The sequence below is a fragment of the Aspergillus versicolor genome, assembly GCF_001890125.1.
Source record: "Aspergillus versicolor CBS 583.65 unplaced genomic scaffold ASPVEscaffold_13, whole genome shotgun sequence".
NCBI classification, from domain to species: Eukaryota; Fungi; Ascomycota; class Eurotiomycetes; order Eurotiales; family Aspergillaceae; genus Aspergillus; species Aspergillus versicolor.
In genome coordinates this window covers 830,445-848,253 of record NW_024467536.1, presented here as the reverse complement: position 1 = coordinate 848,253, position 17,809 = coordinate 830,445, and the positions used below count along the sequence as shown (strand labels likewise).

The 17,809-nt window shown below is 53.4% G+C and overlaps 8 protein-coding genes across 8 annotated transcripts; 5 read left to right on the top strand and 3 right to left on the bottom strand.

Annotated features, from left to right (window-relative positions):
- The first annotated feature begins 137 nt into the window (after nt 1-137).
- On the top strand, nt 138-2,409 carry ASPVEDRAFT_202649 (transketolase family protein). The gene is made up of 3 exons (XM_040809381.1): nt 138-272; nt 320-1,427; nt 1,483-2,409. Exons 1-3 carry the CDS (start codon nt 163-165, stop codon nt 2,353-2,355), a joined length of 2,091 nt encoding a protein of 696 aa, XP_040673445.1. The 5' UTR covers nt 138-162; the 3' UTR covers nt 2,356-2,409.
- A 579-nt stretch (nt 2,410-2,988) lies between these two features.
- ASPVEDRAFT_88921 (uncharacterized protein) lies at nt 2,989-3,769 on the top strand (the record flags this gene model as incomplete). The annotated part of the gene is made up of 2 exons (XM_040818451.1): nt 2,989-3,093; nt 3,152-3,769. The coding sequence occupies 2 exons, from the start codon at nt 2,989-2,991 to the stop codon at nt 3,767-3,769; spliced, it is 723 nt and encodes a 240-aa protein (XP_040673444.1).
- Nucleotides 3,770-4,501: 732 nt separating this feature from the next.
- ASPVEDRAFT_33884 (uncharacterized protein) lies at nt 4,502-5,554 on the bottom strand (the record flags this gene model as incomplete). The annotated part of the gene is made up of 1 exon (XM_040810795.1): nt 4,502-5,554. One exon carries the CDS (start codon nt 5,552-5,554, stop codon nt 4,502-4,504), a length of 1,053 nt encoding a protein of 350 aa, XP_040673443.1.
- A 1,567-nt stretch (nt 5,555-7,121) lies between these two features.
- ASPVEDRAFT_99722 (putative phosphatidylglycerol specific phospholipase) lies at nt 7,122-8,333 on the top strand (the record flags this gene model as incomplete). The annotated part of the gene is made up of 1 exon (XM_040818798.1): nt 7,122-8,333. A coding segment is annotated over one exon (1,212 nt), but the record flags the coding sequence as incomplete, so codon positions are not given.
- Nucleotides 8,334-9,051: 718 nt separating this feature from the next.
- ASPVEDRAFT_65949 (GMC family oxidoreductase) lies at nt 9,052-11,428 on the bottom strand. Its single transcript, XM_040815849.1, has 7 exons — nt 11,374-11,428; nt 11,115-11,319; nt 10,731-11,067; nt 10,133-10,669; nt 9,485-10,088; nt 9,213-9,422; nt 9,052-9,164 (listed from the first exon to the last, which is right to left on the bottom strand). The coding sequence occupies exons 2-7, from the start codon at nt 11,162-11,164 to the stop codon at nt 9,121-9,123; spliced, it is 1,782 nt and encodes a 593-aa protein (XP_040673441.1). The 5' UTR covers nt 11,165-11,319; nt 11,374-11,428; the 3' UTR covers nt 9,052-9,120.
- A 1,550-nt stretch (nt 11,429-12,978) lies between these two features.
- ASPVEDRAFT_141974 (uncharacterized protein) lies at nt 12,979-14,405 on the top strand (the record flags this gene model as incomplete). Its single annotated transcript, XM_040807788.1, has 7 exons — nt 12,979-13,134; nt 13,190-13,389; nt 13,439-13,575; nt 13,623-13,677; nt 13,736-13,801; nt 13,856-13,985; nt 14,040-14,405. 7 exons carry the CDS (start codon nt 12,979-12,981, stop codon nt 14,403-14,405), a joined length of 1,110 nt encoding a protein of 369 aa, XP_040673440.1.
- Nucleotides 14,406-15,225: 820 nt separating this feature from the next.
- ASPVEDRAFT_202635 (uncharacterized protein) lies at nt 15,226-16,570 on the top strand. The gene is made up of 2 exons (XM_040809380.1): nt 15,226-16,288; nt 16,346-16,570. Exons 1-2 carry the CDS (start codon nt 15,280-15,282, stop codon nt 16,408-16,410), a joined length of 1,074 nt encoding a protein of 357 aa, XP_040673439.1. The 5' UTR covers nt 15,226-15,279; the 3' UTR covers nt 16,411-16,570.
- ASPVEDRAFT_372543 (glutathione S-transferase family protein) lies at nt 16,558-17,780 on the bottom strand. The gene is made up of 2 exons (XM_040811427.1): nt 17,714-17,780; nt 16,558-17,629 (listed from the first exon to the last, which is right to left on the bottom strand). Exon 2 carries the CDS (start codon nt 17,488-17,490, stop codon nt 16,819-16,821), a length of 672 nt encoding a protein of 223 aa, XP_040673438.1. The 5' UTR covers nt 17,491-17,629; nt 17,714-17,780; the 3' UTR covers nt 16,558-16,818.
- Nucleotides 17,781-17,809: the final 29 nt, after the last annotated feature.

The window sequence follows — 17,809 nt, the reverse complement described above, 5'->3', positions numbered from 1 at the left end:
GTGAATGCGCGCTTGCCCCAAAATTTCCCCATTCGGACAGCAGTGCCTCTGGTTACCTGATTAGGAAATCCTGCCTCCATCGCCAGTTATAAAGGCGCCTCCGCGGGCGCAGTGCTTTTTAGAATCGCAGATTCATCCTGATTCGCATCATTCCTGTCCATCATGGCTTCCTCTCTGGTGAACGGCTCAAGTAGCAAGCATGATGTTGTGCTCAAGACCTTCCGGCTCCTCATTGCCGACCTGTGCCAGCAGTTTGGTGGCGGACACCCTGGGTAGGTAGATTGACATCGAGAAAAAACGGACTTGACTAACTGAACAGGGGTGCGATCGGTATGGCAGCTATCGGAGTCGCCCTTTGGCGCTACATTATGCGATACGCACCGCACACTCCGGACTTCTTCAACCGCGATCGCTTTGTGCTGTCCAACGGCCACACCTGTCTCTTCCAGTACACTTGGCTCCACCTGACAGGTTACAAGGCTATGACGTTTGAGCAGCTAAAGTCATACCACTCTGACCGCGTCGATGCGCTGTGCCCTGGCCACCCCGAGATTGAACATGAAGGCGTCGAAGTCACTACTGGCCCACTTGGACAGGGTGTCGCGAACGCTGTCGGCCTCGCGATGGCCTCGAAGAACCTGGGGGCCACATATAACCGACCCGGATACGATGTTGTCAACAACCACACATGGTGTATGATTGGGGATGCCTGTCTGCAGGAGGGTGTTGCTCTAGAGGCCATCTCTCTGGCTGGACACTGGAAACTTAACAACCTGACCATCATGTACGACAACAACCAGATCACTTGCGACGGCTCCGTTGATCTCACCAATACCGAAGATATCAACGCCAAGATGCGTGCCTGCGGATGGGACGTTATTGATGTTGAGGATGGCTGCTACGACGTTGAGGGTCTGGTCCAGGCGTTGACCAAGGCTCGCGCTTCCACTGAGAAGCCCACTTTCATCAACGTCCGCACAGTTATTGGTCTCGACAGCAAAGTTGCAGGCCAGGCGGCTGCTCACGGTGCGGCCTTTGGCGTTGCTGATGTCGCCGATATGAAGCGCAAGCTCGGCTTTAATCCAGAGGAGCACTTTGTCATTGGCGATACGGTGCGCGAGTTCTTCGCCGACCTCCCTGCTCGTGGCGAGGGCTTCGTCAAGGAGTGGAATGATCTCGTTCAGCGGTACACCGAAGCCCACCCGGAGTTGGGTGGTGAGTTCCAGCGTCGCGTGCGTGGTGAATTGCCAGCCGACTGGCAGGAGCGCATTCCCACCGAATTCCCCGACAAGCCGACTGCATCGCGAGCATCGTCCGGCCAGGTTTTCAACCCTCTCGCACAGTCTATCAACTCGTTCATGGTTGGTACCGCCGATCTGTCACCGTCAGTCAACATGATCTGGAAGGGCAAGGTTGACTTCCAACACGTACGTTCTTATATCCGATGTCCCTTCTCAATGTAGTTAAAGCTAACAATAACAGCCCGACCTCCGCACCACCTGCGGCATCAATGGCGACTACTCCGGTCGTTACATCCACTATGGTGTCCGCGAACACGCCATGGCCGCAATTTCCAACGGTCTTGCCGCCTTCAACCCCAACACCTTCATCCCGATCACCTCTTCCTTCTTCATGTTCTACCTCTACGCCGCCCCCGCTGTCCGTATGGGCGCTCTTCAACACCTCCAAGTCATTCACGCAGCAACCCACGACTCCATCGGCATGGGTGAAGATGGCCCAACGCATCAGCCAATCGAACTCGCCTCGTTATATCGCGCGATGCCGAATCTCCTCTTCATCCGTCCGGGAGATGGTGAAGAAACCGCAGGTGCTTGGATCGCCGCCATCAACGCAAAGACGTCTTCCACCATTATCTCAACATCCCGACACGCCCTCCCTCAACTCAAGCAGACCCGTCGCGATGGTGTACTAAAGGGAGCATATGTCCTTGAGGAAGCCGAGTCAGCAGCTGTAACACTCATTGGTGTCGGTGCCGAGCTGTCCTTCGCTTTGGATGTCGCCACTGAGCTCAAGGAAAAGAAGGATATCACCGCCCGTGTTGTCAGTTTCCCCTGCCAGCGTATCTTCGAGCAGCAGTCTCTCGAGTACAAGCGCAGCGTTCTGCAACGGCACAAGGGTATCCCCGCCGTGGTGATCGAGCCGTATGCACCAAACGGCTGGGAGCGGTACGCGGATGCGGGCATTTCAATCAAGCGGTTTGGACACAGTCTGCCTGGTAAGGCAGCATATAAGTTCTTTGGTTTCGAGACGGGAGTCATGACTGACAAGGTCGGGGATTACCTGGACAGGATTAAGGGCGACGAGGCCCTGCGGGGGGAGTTTGTTGATCTGTAATGGATAATAATAGGTAACGATAGATTTCAATTTCAGTTCTTTGACGACGATGTGTTACTCCCTCATCATGTGGTGCTTCTTGTAAACATCTCAACACCAACACATCTCCTTCACTTTCTCTCTTTTCACCCGTAAGCAGCTATCAATTCACTTCCAATGGCTTCAGAAACACCTGGCAAGGCCCTCATCTTGCGGCTGCCCCCTGAGATTCTCATGCTCGTTGTCGGCTCAGTGCCCAGGAAAAGCTTCCTCAATGTTGCCCTTGTCTGTCGTGCTTTCAATTCCGCCGTGTTGCCTTTACTTTATAGAAAGCTCGCTTTCTGTGTATGTTCTGGAGGTCGCATCTTTCGACAGCTAGAATTCACCAACCAAGCCAATCCGTCGTTGCTCAGGCATTGCAGATATCTCCGTTTGTATACAACTCCCCACTGCTTGTCGTGCGATCATAAATTTCCTCGGATAGCGAGCCTCATAGGGGCTATGCCAAAGGTGGAATATTTGTCTTTCTTGTATAACGGGAGAGCAGAACCAGGAGCGCTATGCCGATTGATTCTGGAGGCGTTTCATCGCATGCGTGGACTCAAGCTCTTCCGACTACAATGCTCGCTTCCCGTCCTGGATCTCCAGAAAATCATGAGCGAGCTTGATGGCATGCCGTTCCTTCGTGTTCTTTCTCTTTGGGAGGTGAATCCCCGGTATCAAGACACCGATGACGGGGGCAGCATACTGACAACCGTGGTTTGTATACCTCACTTCCCAATTATATTACCAGCAAACATGCTAACACACCTCCCAGATGCACCGGACCGCGCCGTTTACGTCTCTCAAGTTGATGTGTGATAATCTACGAGCTGGAGATTTGGAGCAATTTATTAAATGGCCGAAGACACTTACTAGATTCCGTTTTGTTGGAGGGATAGACAACGAGCCCGTTGCCGACCTTCCCACCCTGGGACATTGGCTGTCCATTCACAAGACGACCCTACGGTCAATTCGGATTGGAACGGTGGCTCTCAGCACCAGGGGGCGCCTTTTGGATTTAACTGCCTTCACGAGCCTGGAAACGTTCAGTATTCACCCGCAGGCTATTTTCCTGCCAGGAGGCGAATTCCCATACGAAGATGTGCATCTCTTGCTTGGTCCGAAGCTCCATACCTTCACACTGGAGCATCCATTGAGTTCATTTCATTTTGATTTTGGCGACGTTGAGGAGCAGTGGATTCGACACCTTTCGAAAACGGCAACACGTCTGAAGTCAGCCCTACGTTGGATTAAAATCATTTGGCATGTCGATGAGGATAATGTTGGTCCTCTCCAGGACAGGATTGATCGACTCAACCAACAGACACAGTCGAGTGGAGTCCAGGTGGGTATGGAACATCTTGGTGTGGAGGAATATACCGGTGGGGATTGAGTTGGTATTCGTACGGGTCAAGTCGTCGTGTGGATGCGGATGCTATTTATGCTTTGAGCCTACGCTTCCCATCCACTTTCCGCAAACCAATGGGTTTCATCTGTTCTAAGTACTCCGGGGGTTCGTTTTACCGATTTGGGTATTTGAAATAACAGGATCGAGTCGGGATTGGTTCCAGGTGTTTTTGTACTTACGGAGTTTCTGGTGTTAGGGGAGTACAGTCGCTCGTGATAAGAAATTGAAAATCTGAGACCAGCTACAAGCTAGGATTCTCGCCGTTTCTTCGATATAGAGGGTACAGCTGGAAGGAACCAATTCCTGCCTCCAATGGCAAACTCAGACTCGTCAACTTTTCTTCCTGATCGTTTTCCTGTCACCACGCATCATTCCTCACCCTCCCCATGTCTAACTCTTCAATTTCTGAGCGACAAATGGCAAGTACAGGGGTAGGAGACACTTTAGATGAAATAGTGGATGAACGTGATGAGAAAGTGTTTTGAATAGCTTTAATCTCTGGTCGGGGCGGGTGTACCTTTGATTAACGAGCTACATAGTGCATTCCTGAATACGCAGCTCCCGTGTTGTTTGGGAGTCTCAGTCTTTGGGATGGGCCCTTGAGCTATCCTTGTTGAGTTATATTGCAGTCTAGTATCTTGCACATTCACGAAACACGCTTTTCCATCTCGAATGTTTACCTTCTTAATTCCCTGTAACGACAACTACAATTTAACGCTAGCGTGTAAAGGCAATTGATCCCCCTTTCATTGTTCCTTGTCGCAAGTTATAGCTGACTCCATCTACCCGCAACCCCTGCTCATTCAGCAGTAAGATGGTATCTCCCCGATCTGAGAGCGCCCAATCCTCCAGCTCAAACGGCCGGTCAATTCTCGGCCTTAGCGCCGCACCCTTGGGAAGTTCCTGTATATCCCCAGCCGCATTGCGGATAGTCCATGACTCCAGTCGGACCGCGCGGTTCGTCCGGTTGGACAACGTGACTGATTTCCGTCTCCCATCCGGACCTGCCGGGTTGACGTACGCTTCCTGGATCACCACTGCATCCTCGATGATATCTGGTCGGAGGATATCGCTCCAACCAACGCCGGAAATTGCATGACCCGATTGATCATTCGTGTGCACGGCCTGCGATGCAAACGCGAGGAATATACCGAGCCATTCGCCGGAGCTTCGGAAATGGAATATCAGGCCCCCGTCCTTGAATACACCGTCGTCCGCGCGAAATTTGCATGCGTTGCCCTGGTTCATGTGGATGTTGTGAATCTCGGTCCCGGTTTCAGACCGTGAGCCGAAGATGTAGACTTCTGCATCCTCTTCGACTGCTTGCTTGATACTCGGTACCATGACGTCAATGATATCACCAAATTGGCCCGGGATGTCGTGCGGTAGAAGCCTGCCATTAGTGCTGTTGAACAGGCTGTGTCGGATGTAGTCCAAGCCGAGTCCCTGCGGGTCATTGCTATCTTGTGCAGTGAAGCCGAATTTGAGACGGGATAGCTCATCGACTATCGGGTTCTGATCCAGTCGGTGATTTACCCAGTAGACCAACCTAGAGTCGTGCAAGTCGCCGGATGTGATGTTTATCGCCGCCCGGAACAGTCCTGCGGTACCGTTGTTTCCATTGACAGAGATGTCGTTGCGCTTTGCCCCTTTAAGCCCCCGGTCATGGAAAACTAGCGAGAATTGTGGCGAGTTGAGATAGTCCTGCCGATCGGTGAGTATGTAGTCGACTGGGTGGCCTTTCCAGACACCGTAATTATCGACTGGCATTGTGATCGGGGATACTGTGCTAAGCCAGTTGCGATGAGGAAAGCAGCTGAATATCGTGGCGATTGCTAGATATATACCGGCAGTGGATGATATCATGTGCCTGACAAGAAGTGGTTTGTGGCTCGCGGGCGTGAGTCCAGTCGGTCTAGGCTGGTCGACAGTTCTGTGGGGGGCCTGTTATCTGGGCTCTGGTCCCTGGTTCGCATGGGGCCTCTGGTTACAGAGCTGAAGTTGCCATGTTCTCTCTCCTGGTGGTCAACTCGAAGCTGTCGGGCAGGCGAATGTCTCGCGCTTTTGTTAAGATATTGTGGCGATATTCCGGTAGGGGCTGTCATCTGTGCTCGCGACCGACACTGGCCGTTTGTGACACAATTGGTGGTCTAGAATCATTTTCATAGATTTGACTTCTGCTCCCGGTGGAATCCGGATCTGTACCGGCTCGTCCGTGTTACGCAGTGTCAGTCATGACCCGCAGATAAAATCCGAGCTCGGCCATTGGCTTGACACGGCATTTTTGATAGGATGAGTCGGGGAACCATGTCCCAGTATCTGGCCGATGAAGAGACGATGGCCAGTTTCCGGTTTCGGCTGCGTACAGGGCTTTCATAGGCTTGCTTTCATTCGACTTGGTGACACACTAAAACACAAGTTAGTTGACTGATGCTGGTTAAGTTAGTTACCGGTTCGTTAGCACATGATCTGGATGATCGTCCTTTAGTAGACCGCAGCTTGGTGACCTTCAGTCCCTCATCGGGAGTAAGGCTAGCCTTGTGGGATGGTTCCCAGAACCAGCAAGGTAGGGATAATCCCAGCCCTGTTGGGAACAAGCCCACGTTCACATGACTGAAGCAGGCGACATAAAGAGCCAGCCGGATCGCTCTAAACACCCTCGAGGGACAAATGAACACAACGACTCGACGGGGAGTGACTGTGATGAGCGAGTGACTGAGTGAGCGAGGGGGGCTGCCAAGCTCCTTTCGGAAGGGGGAGGGAGCTCACGTGTGGCAGTTCATTGGCTGGTGTGGCCCAATGCACAAGTTCTCGTGGCCAACCAACAGCCGCAGGCCCGGCATGCCCCGGTTATGCACGTTATGTACCACATGATTGTGCACCCGACAAGGAGCGTGCAGATCGACTTCTCGCTCCCTCATTCTTCATCAACCCTGCGCTCCCCTCCAAAGCCGACCGGAGCAAGCTCGCGACAGGCAGTACCCTGCTGCCGATACACATACCCTTGGGCGTTCTCTGTGCAGACGAAAAGCGATAGACAGGCGAGATGGACTGGCTGCGGGGAGACTCCAAGGCCGCCCGCCCCGCATCCCCCGCAGACTCCGAGCAGCCACTTCTCGACGGTGAAGTCGACGAGTCCGACCGCAGTCCGCGCCTCAGCCGAGATGAAGAATGCGTGCCGCAGCAGTCCAAGCAGCGGAGGTCGCGGGTTCGTATCACCATTATCTCTATCCTCTTCGCGACCTGTGCGGCCCTGCTGGCAGCGTTTGCCTACCTCTTCGCGACCCACCGATTAATCGACTCGAAGCCGGGGAAACAAACCAACAAGCCTGACACCAACTCTCCGATCAAGAATGTCGTGGTCTTGGTGCAGGAGAACCTGGCGTTCGACACAATTGCAGGCGGGCTCACATACAGCTCCGAAATTGACGGCCTCGTGAAGCACAAGTTCTGCAATCCCGCCAACGTTTCCGACCCGGACTCAGAATTGGTCTGCGCCAAACCTATCGCCAAAAACATTGCCCCGGATGATCCAGACCACAGCATCGCTGGCGGCAACTATCAAGTGTATGGTACCGACCACCCGGACCTCTCCATCCACCGTCCCACAATGCAGGGGTTCGTCAGCGAACAGATCCGCTCCTACGGCATAGACGGCGACCTCAAGCGCGCCGGAGAAGTCATCAACTATTACACTCCAGATCATGTCCCCGTCTTTAATGCTCTAGCCGAGAATTACCTGCTCTTCGACAAATGGTTTGCTGCCGTACCCGGTCCGACAAACCCCAACCGCGCCTACCTCACCTCGGGAACTTCCCACGGCCACGGCACCAACGACCCAGGATTCGACGTTTCCGCCCTCCCCCAAGTATCTGTCTTCGAACAGCTCTCCGCAGCTAACATATCCTGGATCAACTACTCCAACACCACTGGTTTCGCACCAGACGCGCTCTTCTACGACTGGACCAAGAAGTCCGGCCACGGGCGCAAGTCCATCAGGCCAGTCGAAGAGTTCTACAAAGACGCCAAAGCCGGCACCCTGCCGCAGTTCACGTGGATAAATCCAGAGTGCTGCTCGTACCAGTCGTTCCATCCGCCCTCCCCGACAGATCTCGGCGAGGATTGGATCAAGGGCATCTACGAGGCCTTGCGCTCTTCTCCGCAGTGGAACGAAACCCTCTTCATCCTCACTTTCGACGAGCATGGTGGGTTCGCGGATCATGTCCCGCCTCCCGAAAACGTTCCCCCCGGCGATGAACTTCCTTATACCGAAGTCGCGAAAGACGGCCGCCCGACGACATTCCACTTCGACCGGCTGGGGATCCGCGTTCCCACTATTTTGATCTCCCCGTGGGTGCAGAAGGGGGCTGTCCAGCACAGCCCGAAGACCCAGAGCGGAGAATACACGCACACCTCTATACTGAAGTACGTATCGGAGTTATGGGGGCTGGACATTCTTACGCCCCGGGTAGAGTGGTCGCCGAGCTTCGGCGACTTGATCCAGAGAGACGCCATTAGAGAGGATACACCAATGTTGATGCCGGCGCCGATTATTTACTAACGACCCATATTTTTCCCTGGTGGATATGACGATTTTTGATTTGAATAGATACTTGGATATAAGCGGAGTAACTACGGAGTACATGGATGGATACGAATTGAATATGAAATACTACACGCAAGACTGTAATCAAAACGAAAACAAACCTAAGAACCCGCTGTATCTCTAAGGTGGTCTCATACCCTTATCTGCGGAGCAGAATACAACCAGTCCACGGACTCACAGCAACACCATCCGGTCGGCCAATGACGCGTCGATCGCCGAGTCCGAGGCACTCGGAGCTCCTACCACTGGCGGATAGCGCTAATTGTGAATTCCAGCTTAAAGATGCGGTGACGGTTACAGGCAGGTTTGCGTGAACGGGAGCCTATCTGACAGCGGGACAGCGGGTCCAACGGTGGCAGGGGGCGGGTTCGTTAATTATTCATGATTGGATGTATGATGTATAGTTCCTGACTCGCGATATATTAACTACTCTAGAGGGTACTGTGGACTGATAAGCACTAGGAAGAGTGGGCGACTGGTGGGTATTGTACTCCTGAGTCATGACAGTCTGGCCCGGCTAACGGCCCTGTTATGGAGTATACACACAGTATCCGCCCATTCACTCTTTGATACCGCAGTAAGTGGTGAAATTGGGTATGATATGATAAACCTAGATTATTCTACTAGGTTGGCAAGCAGACATCAAAACTCAAGAGAAATGGTTCCTATCGCTAAAGGTTATATAAAATGCTATAAGATGCAAAATGTCATTCCTATCAACATGTCCGGTTTAAGAAGAGCCAACAGTCAGGTCCTTAAGCGCCGCAGTAACGCCTAGAAACAATTAGCCAAGTTCAATAGTATAGTAGGCGTCTGACATACCATCGGGACCCCACGTCTCCTTGATGAAGTCCGCGCATCGCTCGCCGATACCGTAGGCCGGCATCTGGGTGTGTCCACCGTGCAGAGTCGGCATGACGCTGGTATCAGCAACGCGCAGACCAGTGACACCGCGGACACGCAGCTTGTTGTCGAGTACGGCCTTGGGGTCGTCGGCCTTGCCCATGGCACAGGTTCCGGCGCCGTGGTAGCCTACATCGATAGTCAGTTCCACTCGGGATAGGTTAATAAGTTAGGAAAAATAATGAACGTACAGGTTGTAGCATGGTGCTTTACATAAGGAATCCACTCGTCGCGGGTCTTGAAAGCGTGGTGGCCCGACTCAGGGGGCCAGGAGCCCTTGACGATCTCCTTGGTTCCGGCACCCTGCATCACAATCTCGTTTGCGTACTGACAGGCTTCTGTGAGGACGAGGAGGTCCAAGGGGTCGTTGAGGTAGTTGCAGTCGATGACAGGGTTACGTGATGGGTCCTTCGACTCGAGAGTCACGGTCCCGCGCGACTTGGGGGCGAAGAGCTCTGAGATAATGGAGAAAGCGTGCTGGTTGTTCACGGGGAACTGGTCGTACTGCTTGGGGCCACCGTATGTCTCGGTGGTGAAGAATTCGATGTTGGGCTGCTTGGGGGTCAGGCCCATGGGGTCACGGCCAGGCTCGCGGGGGGCATCGCGCCACATGGGCTCGTTCTCGAGACGATGGTCAATGCGGGCAAAGGCAAAGCAGCCAAAGGGGAACGTGGAGAGGAAGCCACTCTTGTGATCCTTGTACTCCTGGTACGTTTTGGCGAAGCTGTCGCCGTGGTAGACCTTGTCGCAGTTGGTGAGGCCGGCCTGGCTGGTTTCGTAGAACATGAAGACGATCTGGGATGTTAGATAGGAAGTTCACATGGTATCAGGAAGCTTACCAGGTGGTCCATGAGGTTCTTTCCGACGCCAGGGAGGTCGACCTGGCAGTTGATATCGAACTTGGCGAGCTCGTCGCGGGCACCGATTCCAGAGCGCAGCAGGACAGCTGGACTGCAGTAGGCACCGCTGGAGACGATGATCTCTCGTCGAGCATGGAAGATCTTGTTTGTTCCGTCCGATGAGCGGGTCACAACGCCCGTTGCACGCTGACCATCAGCTGTCGGCTCCAAGATGACGTGGTCCACGGTCGTATCGGTCTTGATGGCGATGTTGGAGCGGTCGTACTCCTTGGTGATGAAGTCGGCGGAGGTGGTGCGGACACCCTTGTATACGGTTCGAGGGACATGGCCACAGCCGTGGGGGACATCACCGGTGGAGAACATGTCGTGGTGTAGGGGGAGGCCCTGGTCAACGAACGAGTCCATGAGACGGTCTGCAATGTGGGCAAGGTCGTGCGGTTCAGTGTGCAAAGGACCGGAGTAGCCGTGGGAGGACTTGTCCTCCTTGAACCAGGGCTTGGTGTGGAACGTCTCGCTCTACAGCACACAGCGTCAGTATCCATAGAGCCCAAGCAGGTTATGATAGAAATAAATATACCTTCTTCATGGCGTCGAAGAACTCGTCGCCGCTCCAGCCCTCCAGCTGCCAGTCATCGTAGTCCTGCCTGCTCCCCCGGATACACAGCGTGCCATTGCAGCCACTGCAGCCCCCAAGGAACCGTCCTCGACTGAGCTTGACCTGGCGGTGGTCGACCCCGCCCATGGGCTTTGTGATCAGGTTCCAATCCGTCTCCGAGTCGAAGTTCTGGGACCAGCCCCCCGTCATGTGTACATTCTCGAGATCGCGGTTGTGCTGGCCGGCCTCCAAGAGCAGCACGCTCACGTTCTTGTTCTCAGCCAGACGGCCTGCAACGACACATCCTGAAGTTCCTCCTCTACTGGCGTTAGAGAGATATCACAAGTGGCGGACCAAGAAGCCTACCCGCAGACGATGTAGTCGTAGGTGGTGTCGGGATCAGCGGTCGAGCCCATATTGTCAATGATTTGCAGTCAAAACCTTCGCAGAGCTTTCAAACCTTGAATACGAAGCGGCAACCGGCGTGGAAAAGGGGTGCTGGGCGGGCATCCTGCAGCTCTTTAAACTCGGCCGCATCAGGCCTCACGGAGAAAGTGCGGAAACAGATGGCCTGCTCACCGTTAGTCTGGGGCCCTCTAGCCTAGTTCACAATCGACGGTTTCACCAGGCCGCTTCCCCGCTTGGAACTGCGTCGTTGATCCTCCTGAGGCGAGAGTTTGAGTCTGAACCAGAGGGCGGAATTGCTGCTGTGCATTCCGTCCTTGCGGGGTAACTTGTTAGGGTTACGGGGTATCGCTATATCACACTCTGTCTACCAGTCCGTCCAATTCCGCTGCTTAAAGGTTCAAAAGCCAAATCTTATGCATCTTCGAAGCACCGAGGCAGAGGCTGTTTGCCTTGCAATGCATGCAGCTCGTACCAATTGCCCATGCTAATGCCAACGCTAGAACGGTGGAGCCAGCAGCGCGGACAGTCTCCGGAAACCCATGACAGACCGAGACGCAGTGGAGCAGTTCCGCTTTTTTCCGTGCTTGGAAATTGTTGCAGCAGACTGTCCTCGGGCGCTGCTATTATTATTATTGACTGGGATGATGGCGCCACAGCTCCGGCAGCGGGTCCCCGTCGGCGTTGCACGGGGACAGTGGCAGATACCCCCGTTCCCCGGACCGGCTGCGATGAGAATTTATGGGCAGTCGCCGTTATACATCCATCTGGAGGCGATGGCGCTAGCCATCTCGATATCAATCTACAATCCTTAACGATGAACGCCATCACTCGCCTTGGCCGCAGACGGCGGCTGTTTGTCAATCCTTCTGGGCGACTTTCCAGTGCCGGAGGATTTAGGGCCTGCAGGACACTATGTAAGCCTCAGCAATAGGGGCCGTTAATCTCGCAGGGGCCAAAACGCTTGGGAGGTTTCTATTCGCGAATCGCAAGTTCCCGAGGTGCCACCGGCGTCGGTCGAGACACGACGAAGAGCCCCGGTGGCATTGCATCGCCCTGCTTGGTGGGTGCTTGTCACCGACACTGGGCCCTGTTCTCGTCTGACAAGTTGCGGAACAGTTTCCCTGGCGTGCTCGACGGTGGTCTCTGTTGGCCGGCTGACTGCTGCTAACTTGCTGTCAGCCCCAGACGGGCCGCCGACTAATTGCTGACGCTGATCGTCTGTCGACAGCGAATGTCGGTCGCGTACCGGGGTCCATCGTGGGCCATCGGACCCATCGGACCCAGTCTGCTCAGACCGGCAGCACTCGAAGACGACAGCAAGAGATGGGTCCTGGCCGTATCTGTGATTCTCTGCGCCAACGGCTGCTCCAGGATCCACTGCCAGATCCGCTGCAAACCTTGTTTTCTCCTCAAGGCTGTGGAATCTCCTCCAAATACCCAGTCGGGCAGTACCTAATTATACTGAGACTAACCGTAAGCACGCTGCTGGTGTCGCAGTCGGAAGACGCACCGTCAATCGCTCCTGAAACAGATAATTCCCCTCCTGCTAGCCAGTAGCGGCCACCATCAAAGATCAATGGATCGTCTGGGTCTGGCAGGCTGTGAAACGGCCGTACTTTTGGCGTTGCAATCTCGTATTCCGTGAAGGAATGGCTCTCCCTGACTGAGTTTGTGGCTTGCTCCAGTCAATTTCTGCAGGCCCAAGTTGGGGCAGTATTAATGCAGAACCCTGTCCCATCCTGCTGGGACCCAATCGTCACTCGACGCCTCCACGCCACTGTCTGTGTTCTCCAACTGCTGAAGAACCACTGCTGCTGTCATTATGACCGCGACGCCCTTTCAGAAGGAGGCCTGGACCGAGTATGGCATCGGGGTCGTTGTCCTGCTGTTCCGCCTGTTCGCCCGTTTCAAGGTCGTTGGATTCAAGAACTGGCAGGGCGATGACTACTTTGCCGTGGTTGCCCTGATATTCTGGACGGTATGCAAGTGATACTCGGATCGCAAAGGGGGAACCCAAGAACTAACTCCTCCAGGCTGAGTTGACCATGTTGGAGCTCATCGGCCAGTATGGCACCAATATCGGCTTGACAGACGAACAGCGAGCGGCTTTGAGCCCAGCAGAGGAGGCCAGGCTGGTCTTTGGGTCGAAGTGTCTGATGGCAGGATGGACTTGCTATGTCACTTTGATCTGGTCGCTCAAGGCCTGCATGCTGTTCTTCTACAACCGTCTCACGTAGGGCATCCCCCATCCAACCCCATTTCATACTGACATCTTGCAACAGACTCGGTCTCACACAGCAGAAGCTCGTTAAGCTCAACGCTGTCCTTTGTGCCTGCACGTATATCGCAGTCATCTTCACCATCTTCTTGCACTGTCGCCCGATCGAGAAACATTTCCAGGTGTATCCTGATCCAGGCCGTACGTCTACCCTTGCCTACACACCGGGCATCGCTTACACTGTACAGTCAACTGCTCTGCGGACTTTATCAATTACATTGTGATCGCTGCGACAAACGTGGTGTACGTACTCATTATATCCATTCGAATTACTCTACTGCAGCCTATACTAATCCTGCAGCACGGACGGCATCCTGCTCTGCATCCCAGTTCCTCTCCTCGCCAAAGTCCGTCTACAATTGCGCCGGTATGGACCCCCCCGAATACACCAACAGTCCTCGCTCTTGCTGATAATTCACAGTAAACTCATCATCGGCGTGCTTCTCTGCGGTGGTATCTTCGTCATGGCCGCCACTCTCCTCCGGTGCATCCTCTCCGTCAAAGACATCAACAGTATCAACAACAGTACCGTCTGGGCCATTCGCGAAACAGTACTCCTCCCCCCTTAATACCTCTAGAAAGCCCAAACTAACAAGAAAACCTAGTTCGTCGCCATCATCGCCGTCAACGCCCCATGCATCAAACCCCTCTTCTCCTCCTCCATCTGGATCCGCTCCTCCTCCAAAGACCCTTCCTCCGGCCGCGGCACCTACGGCAAGAGCACCGGCGCCAGCTTCAACCTGTCCGCGATGGGCCGCTCAAAGCACCACACACAACTGGAGTCGACGGCCTCCAAGACCGCCGGGCGAGACAGCGACGAGTTCGGGATGCTGCGCGATACGCATCACGGCAGCTCCGCGCAGGCAGGGCGAGGTGATAATGGCAGTTTCTCGGATGAGGAGCTCGGCAGGAAGGACGGCGGGATTCAGGTTACGACTATGTATGAGGTGAGGAGGGATGGACATAATTAGCATTGGCATGGCATTGGAGGCGAAGCTTGTTTGGCTGGAATGGATGTACATTTCGTTTGTTATATACCCTTATGCTCTATATATTCATCGAGCGGACTTCGGGAACTGCTGTTTTTTGGGTTGGTTTATATATGGCTGGATTGCCCCTTTTAATTCAATGGGATATTTCTTTTCTTCAAGTGAGACTCATCAAGTATGCACTGCTTCGCTATATATCAACCTCGTGGCATAATGAATCATATGGGTTATGCATTGCCTTGAAGTGCGCCCGCCCTAACTCACCCGTCAAGCCGGAAAGAAAGGCAATACAATGTAAACTATCCATAGGTAGTAGAAGATTACTGGATGATTTCAATAGCCTGTCAAACTATTTCCACGAAGGGCGGTTGGGAATAGCAGCAGTTGGATGCTCAGAAAACGGCAGTACGCGTATATTCTCGTGGCTCACCAGCATAGAGTTTTGAGTGGATATCAATGCAGAGCTTCCAACCATAGAATCAATTTGACAACCAGTATAAGTGCTGCTTATTTCAAGATGAAACCGTCCTGGCCAAGTTCGGCGCCTAGAACGCATAATCTTATATCAAGATTGGCAGGCGTTAAGCGCTGGGACGATGATAGCAAACCACAACTGTAGGACCAGATACAGGGTCAGCAGTTAAGGTTATGCTATTATTAACCTCCAGTAATATACAACTGTTGAGTATATCGTTCCCTCGCCTGGGCGGCTAAATCAGCGTCCCGGTCGCTACCAGCGCCATGCTCAGCAATATAAATATGCAGTCTGCTCGGTCCTTGGGGACTTCTCATCCTCTGGAAACGCTGATATCAGCGATCTCTTTCATTGATACACCCCAATCAGCCTACTATCAAGATGGCCCCGCGCACCCGAAACGACTTCACAATCGCCATACTTTGCGCCCTCCCAGTCGAAGCCGACGCCGTCGAGGCCCTCTTCGACGAGACCTACAGCCGCTTGGGAAAGACTCTTGGTAAAGCCCCCGGGGATGCGAACACATATGTCAATGGAAGAATCGGAAAGCACAATGTAGTCCTATGCCGCATGTCAGGCCACGGGAAACGCATCGCAGCAACCGCGGCAACAAGTCTACGGATCAGCTATCTGCAGATCAAACTGGCTCTGGTCGTAGGGGCCTGCAGCGGTGCACCCTCGGCGGGCGGCAAAAACCTGTACCTTGGTGACGTTTTAATAAGCGACGCCTTGGTTGAATGTGACTTTGGGAGACAGTATTCCTGGGGCTTCGAGCGGAAGACAGGTGTCAAGGATACCTTGGGCAGACCTAATCCAGAGATAAGAGCATTTCTGCATGGGTTGAAGAGCTCGCGGGGGCGCAGAGAGCTCGAGTGTGATGTTTCGCGGTATCTCGAGACCCTTCAGCGAGCTCAGGCAGGATGGAGCTATCCACGCGCTCCTGACGTTCTCTTCGAAGCGTCCTATCCTCATAATCACCGTGCTCGGAACTACTCTGCCCATTGCGGCTGCTCAACAACCAATTGCCTCGATGGTATGTGCAACGATGCTCGAATGAAGGACTGCAATGTACTTGGTTGCTTCGGGGGTCCGGTCGTCCGTCAGCGAGATGTTACAGCAGCACCAAAGCCATCTGTTCACATCGCATCAATTGCCACTCTAAACACCGCCATGAAGTCTGCCAAGCAGCGCGATGAAACCATATGCAAGGAAGACGTGGCAGGCTTCGAAAGGGAGGGCACAGGGGTGTGGGAAAGCCTCCCAACTGTCATTATCAAGGGTGTTAATGATTATGCCGATGGCCACGGAAGCAGGAAATGGCAAGCATACGCAGCTGCAACCGCAGCATCTACTGCCAAAGCCTTCTTATGGTACTGGGTGAAAGAAGACGGTCAGTAAGCTCTTCTCCTCTACACACTTGCCTACGCTGACGAACTGTATCCTCCAGATGCTAGCAAAAAGGACTACCGAACAGTCAGGTTTCCTAAAAGCCTGCTACTTAAAGGTCGCTAAGCAAACCGACCAACCTGGCCGCCTAACGGACACAAGGAACACGGGTGGGAGTATATAAATATTTGTTATTCAGGATGTACTCGGAGTTGGGGAAATGTACATAAAATAAAACACATAATAACGCATCAGACGTTCTTTCCCAGTTCAGAATACAAGATACCTTATAAGTAAAGTGCTACCAGTAGCCTCTGGCCTACGATGGTTCTTTTCTTGTATAACGAAGCCTGGGAGGGAAGCTAAGATCAACAATTCAGACAAGAAAGGGGCGACATATTAGTTACAGCCGGCAGGCACTACCGGCAATTTAAGCTAGTGATTCTTTGGGAAGTTACAAGGCTGGCAGTCTGCTTTATAGGGCTATGAAGTAGATATAAATATATAAAGCTATACCGAACTATCAGACATGCATCACTGATTCTGTTCCTCAGCAGCGACAAGCTCTTCCTGGTATTTCAACGCCTTCGCAACGCCATTGCTGGCCTGGGTCCTGTCCAACCAAGCTTTGACACTTGGATAGTCCTTTGCAAGATCAACCTTGCCCCCGAACAAAGGCGACTCAACAAGACTGTACCAAGGCAAAAACGCCACATCCGCATAACTGAGCTTGCCACCCACAAGGAACTCCTTGCCCTTCAGGATACCCTCTAGGACACCAGTCACCCGCTTTATTTCATTGATGTACCGCTCCTGGGCAGACACCACAGTCTCGGAATGGAACTTGAGGAACCAAACCGCCTGCCCAAAGTACGGGCCCTGTCCGCTCATCTGGAAGTGCAGGTACTGCTTCGCGAGGAAGTAGTCGGTGGTTCCAGCAGTGAAGCTGATCTTGTGGTCCTTGTCGTAGGTCTCGACCAGGTATTCGACAATGGCGCCGGACTCCCAGAGCGTGATGCCGGTGTTTGGGTCTTCGATGGCAGGGAGTCGACCATTGGGGTTGACACTGATGAAGGGCTCAGATTTGATCTTGTCGTATGGGACGCTTTTCACGGTGTAGGGGAGGCTGAGCTCCTCGAGAATCATGACGACTTTCCAAGGGTTGGGGCTGCGGCCGTGCATGTAGACGGTGATGGGTTGGGCCATTGTTGAGGTTTTCGGAGATGAAAGACTTAAAGACTTAAGAGATCAATTGGTTGACTATTGATGGACAGTGAAAGAGCTGGGTCATGGCCGCATTTATACTGCATCCTGAGATATATAGAGTGAGAAACGTCATCTCCATCTAAATACGATTAACTCCGTCTCATCGCAGTGATTGTCATGACTGCGTTTTGTAAGCAGCTCTGGGCCACTATAGTACACTCACCCAACTGTAAGTTCAACCAATTGCAGCAGCTCACTCACTGAGTAAGCCGAAACTGGGTGCGGTGTAGTCGCCGAGTCTCGCCGAGAGAGAAGATCA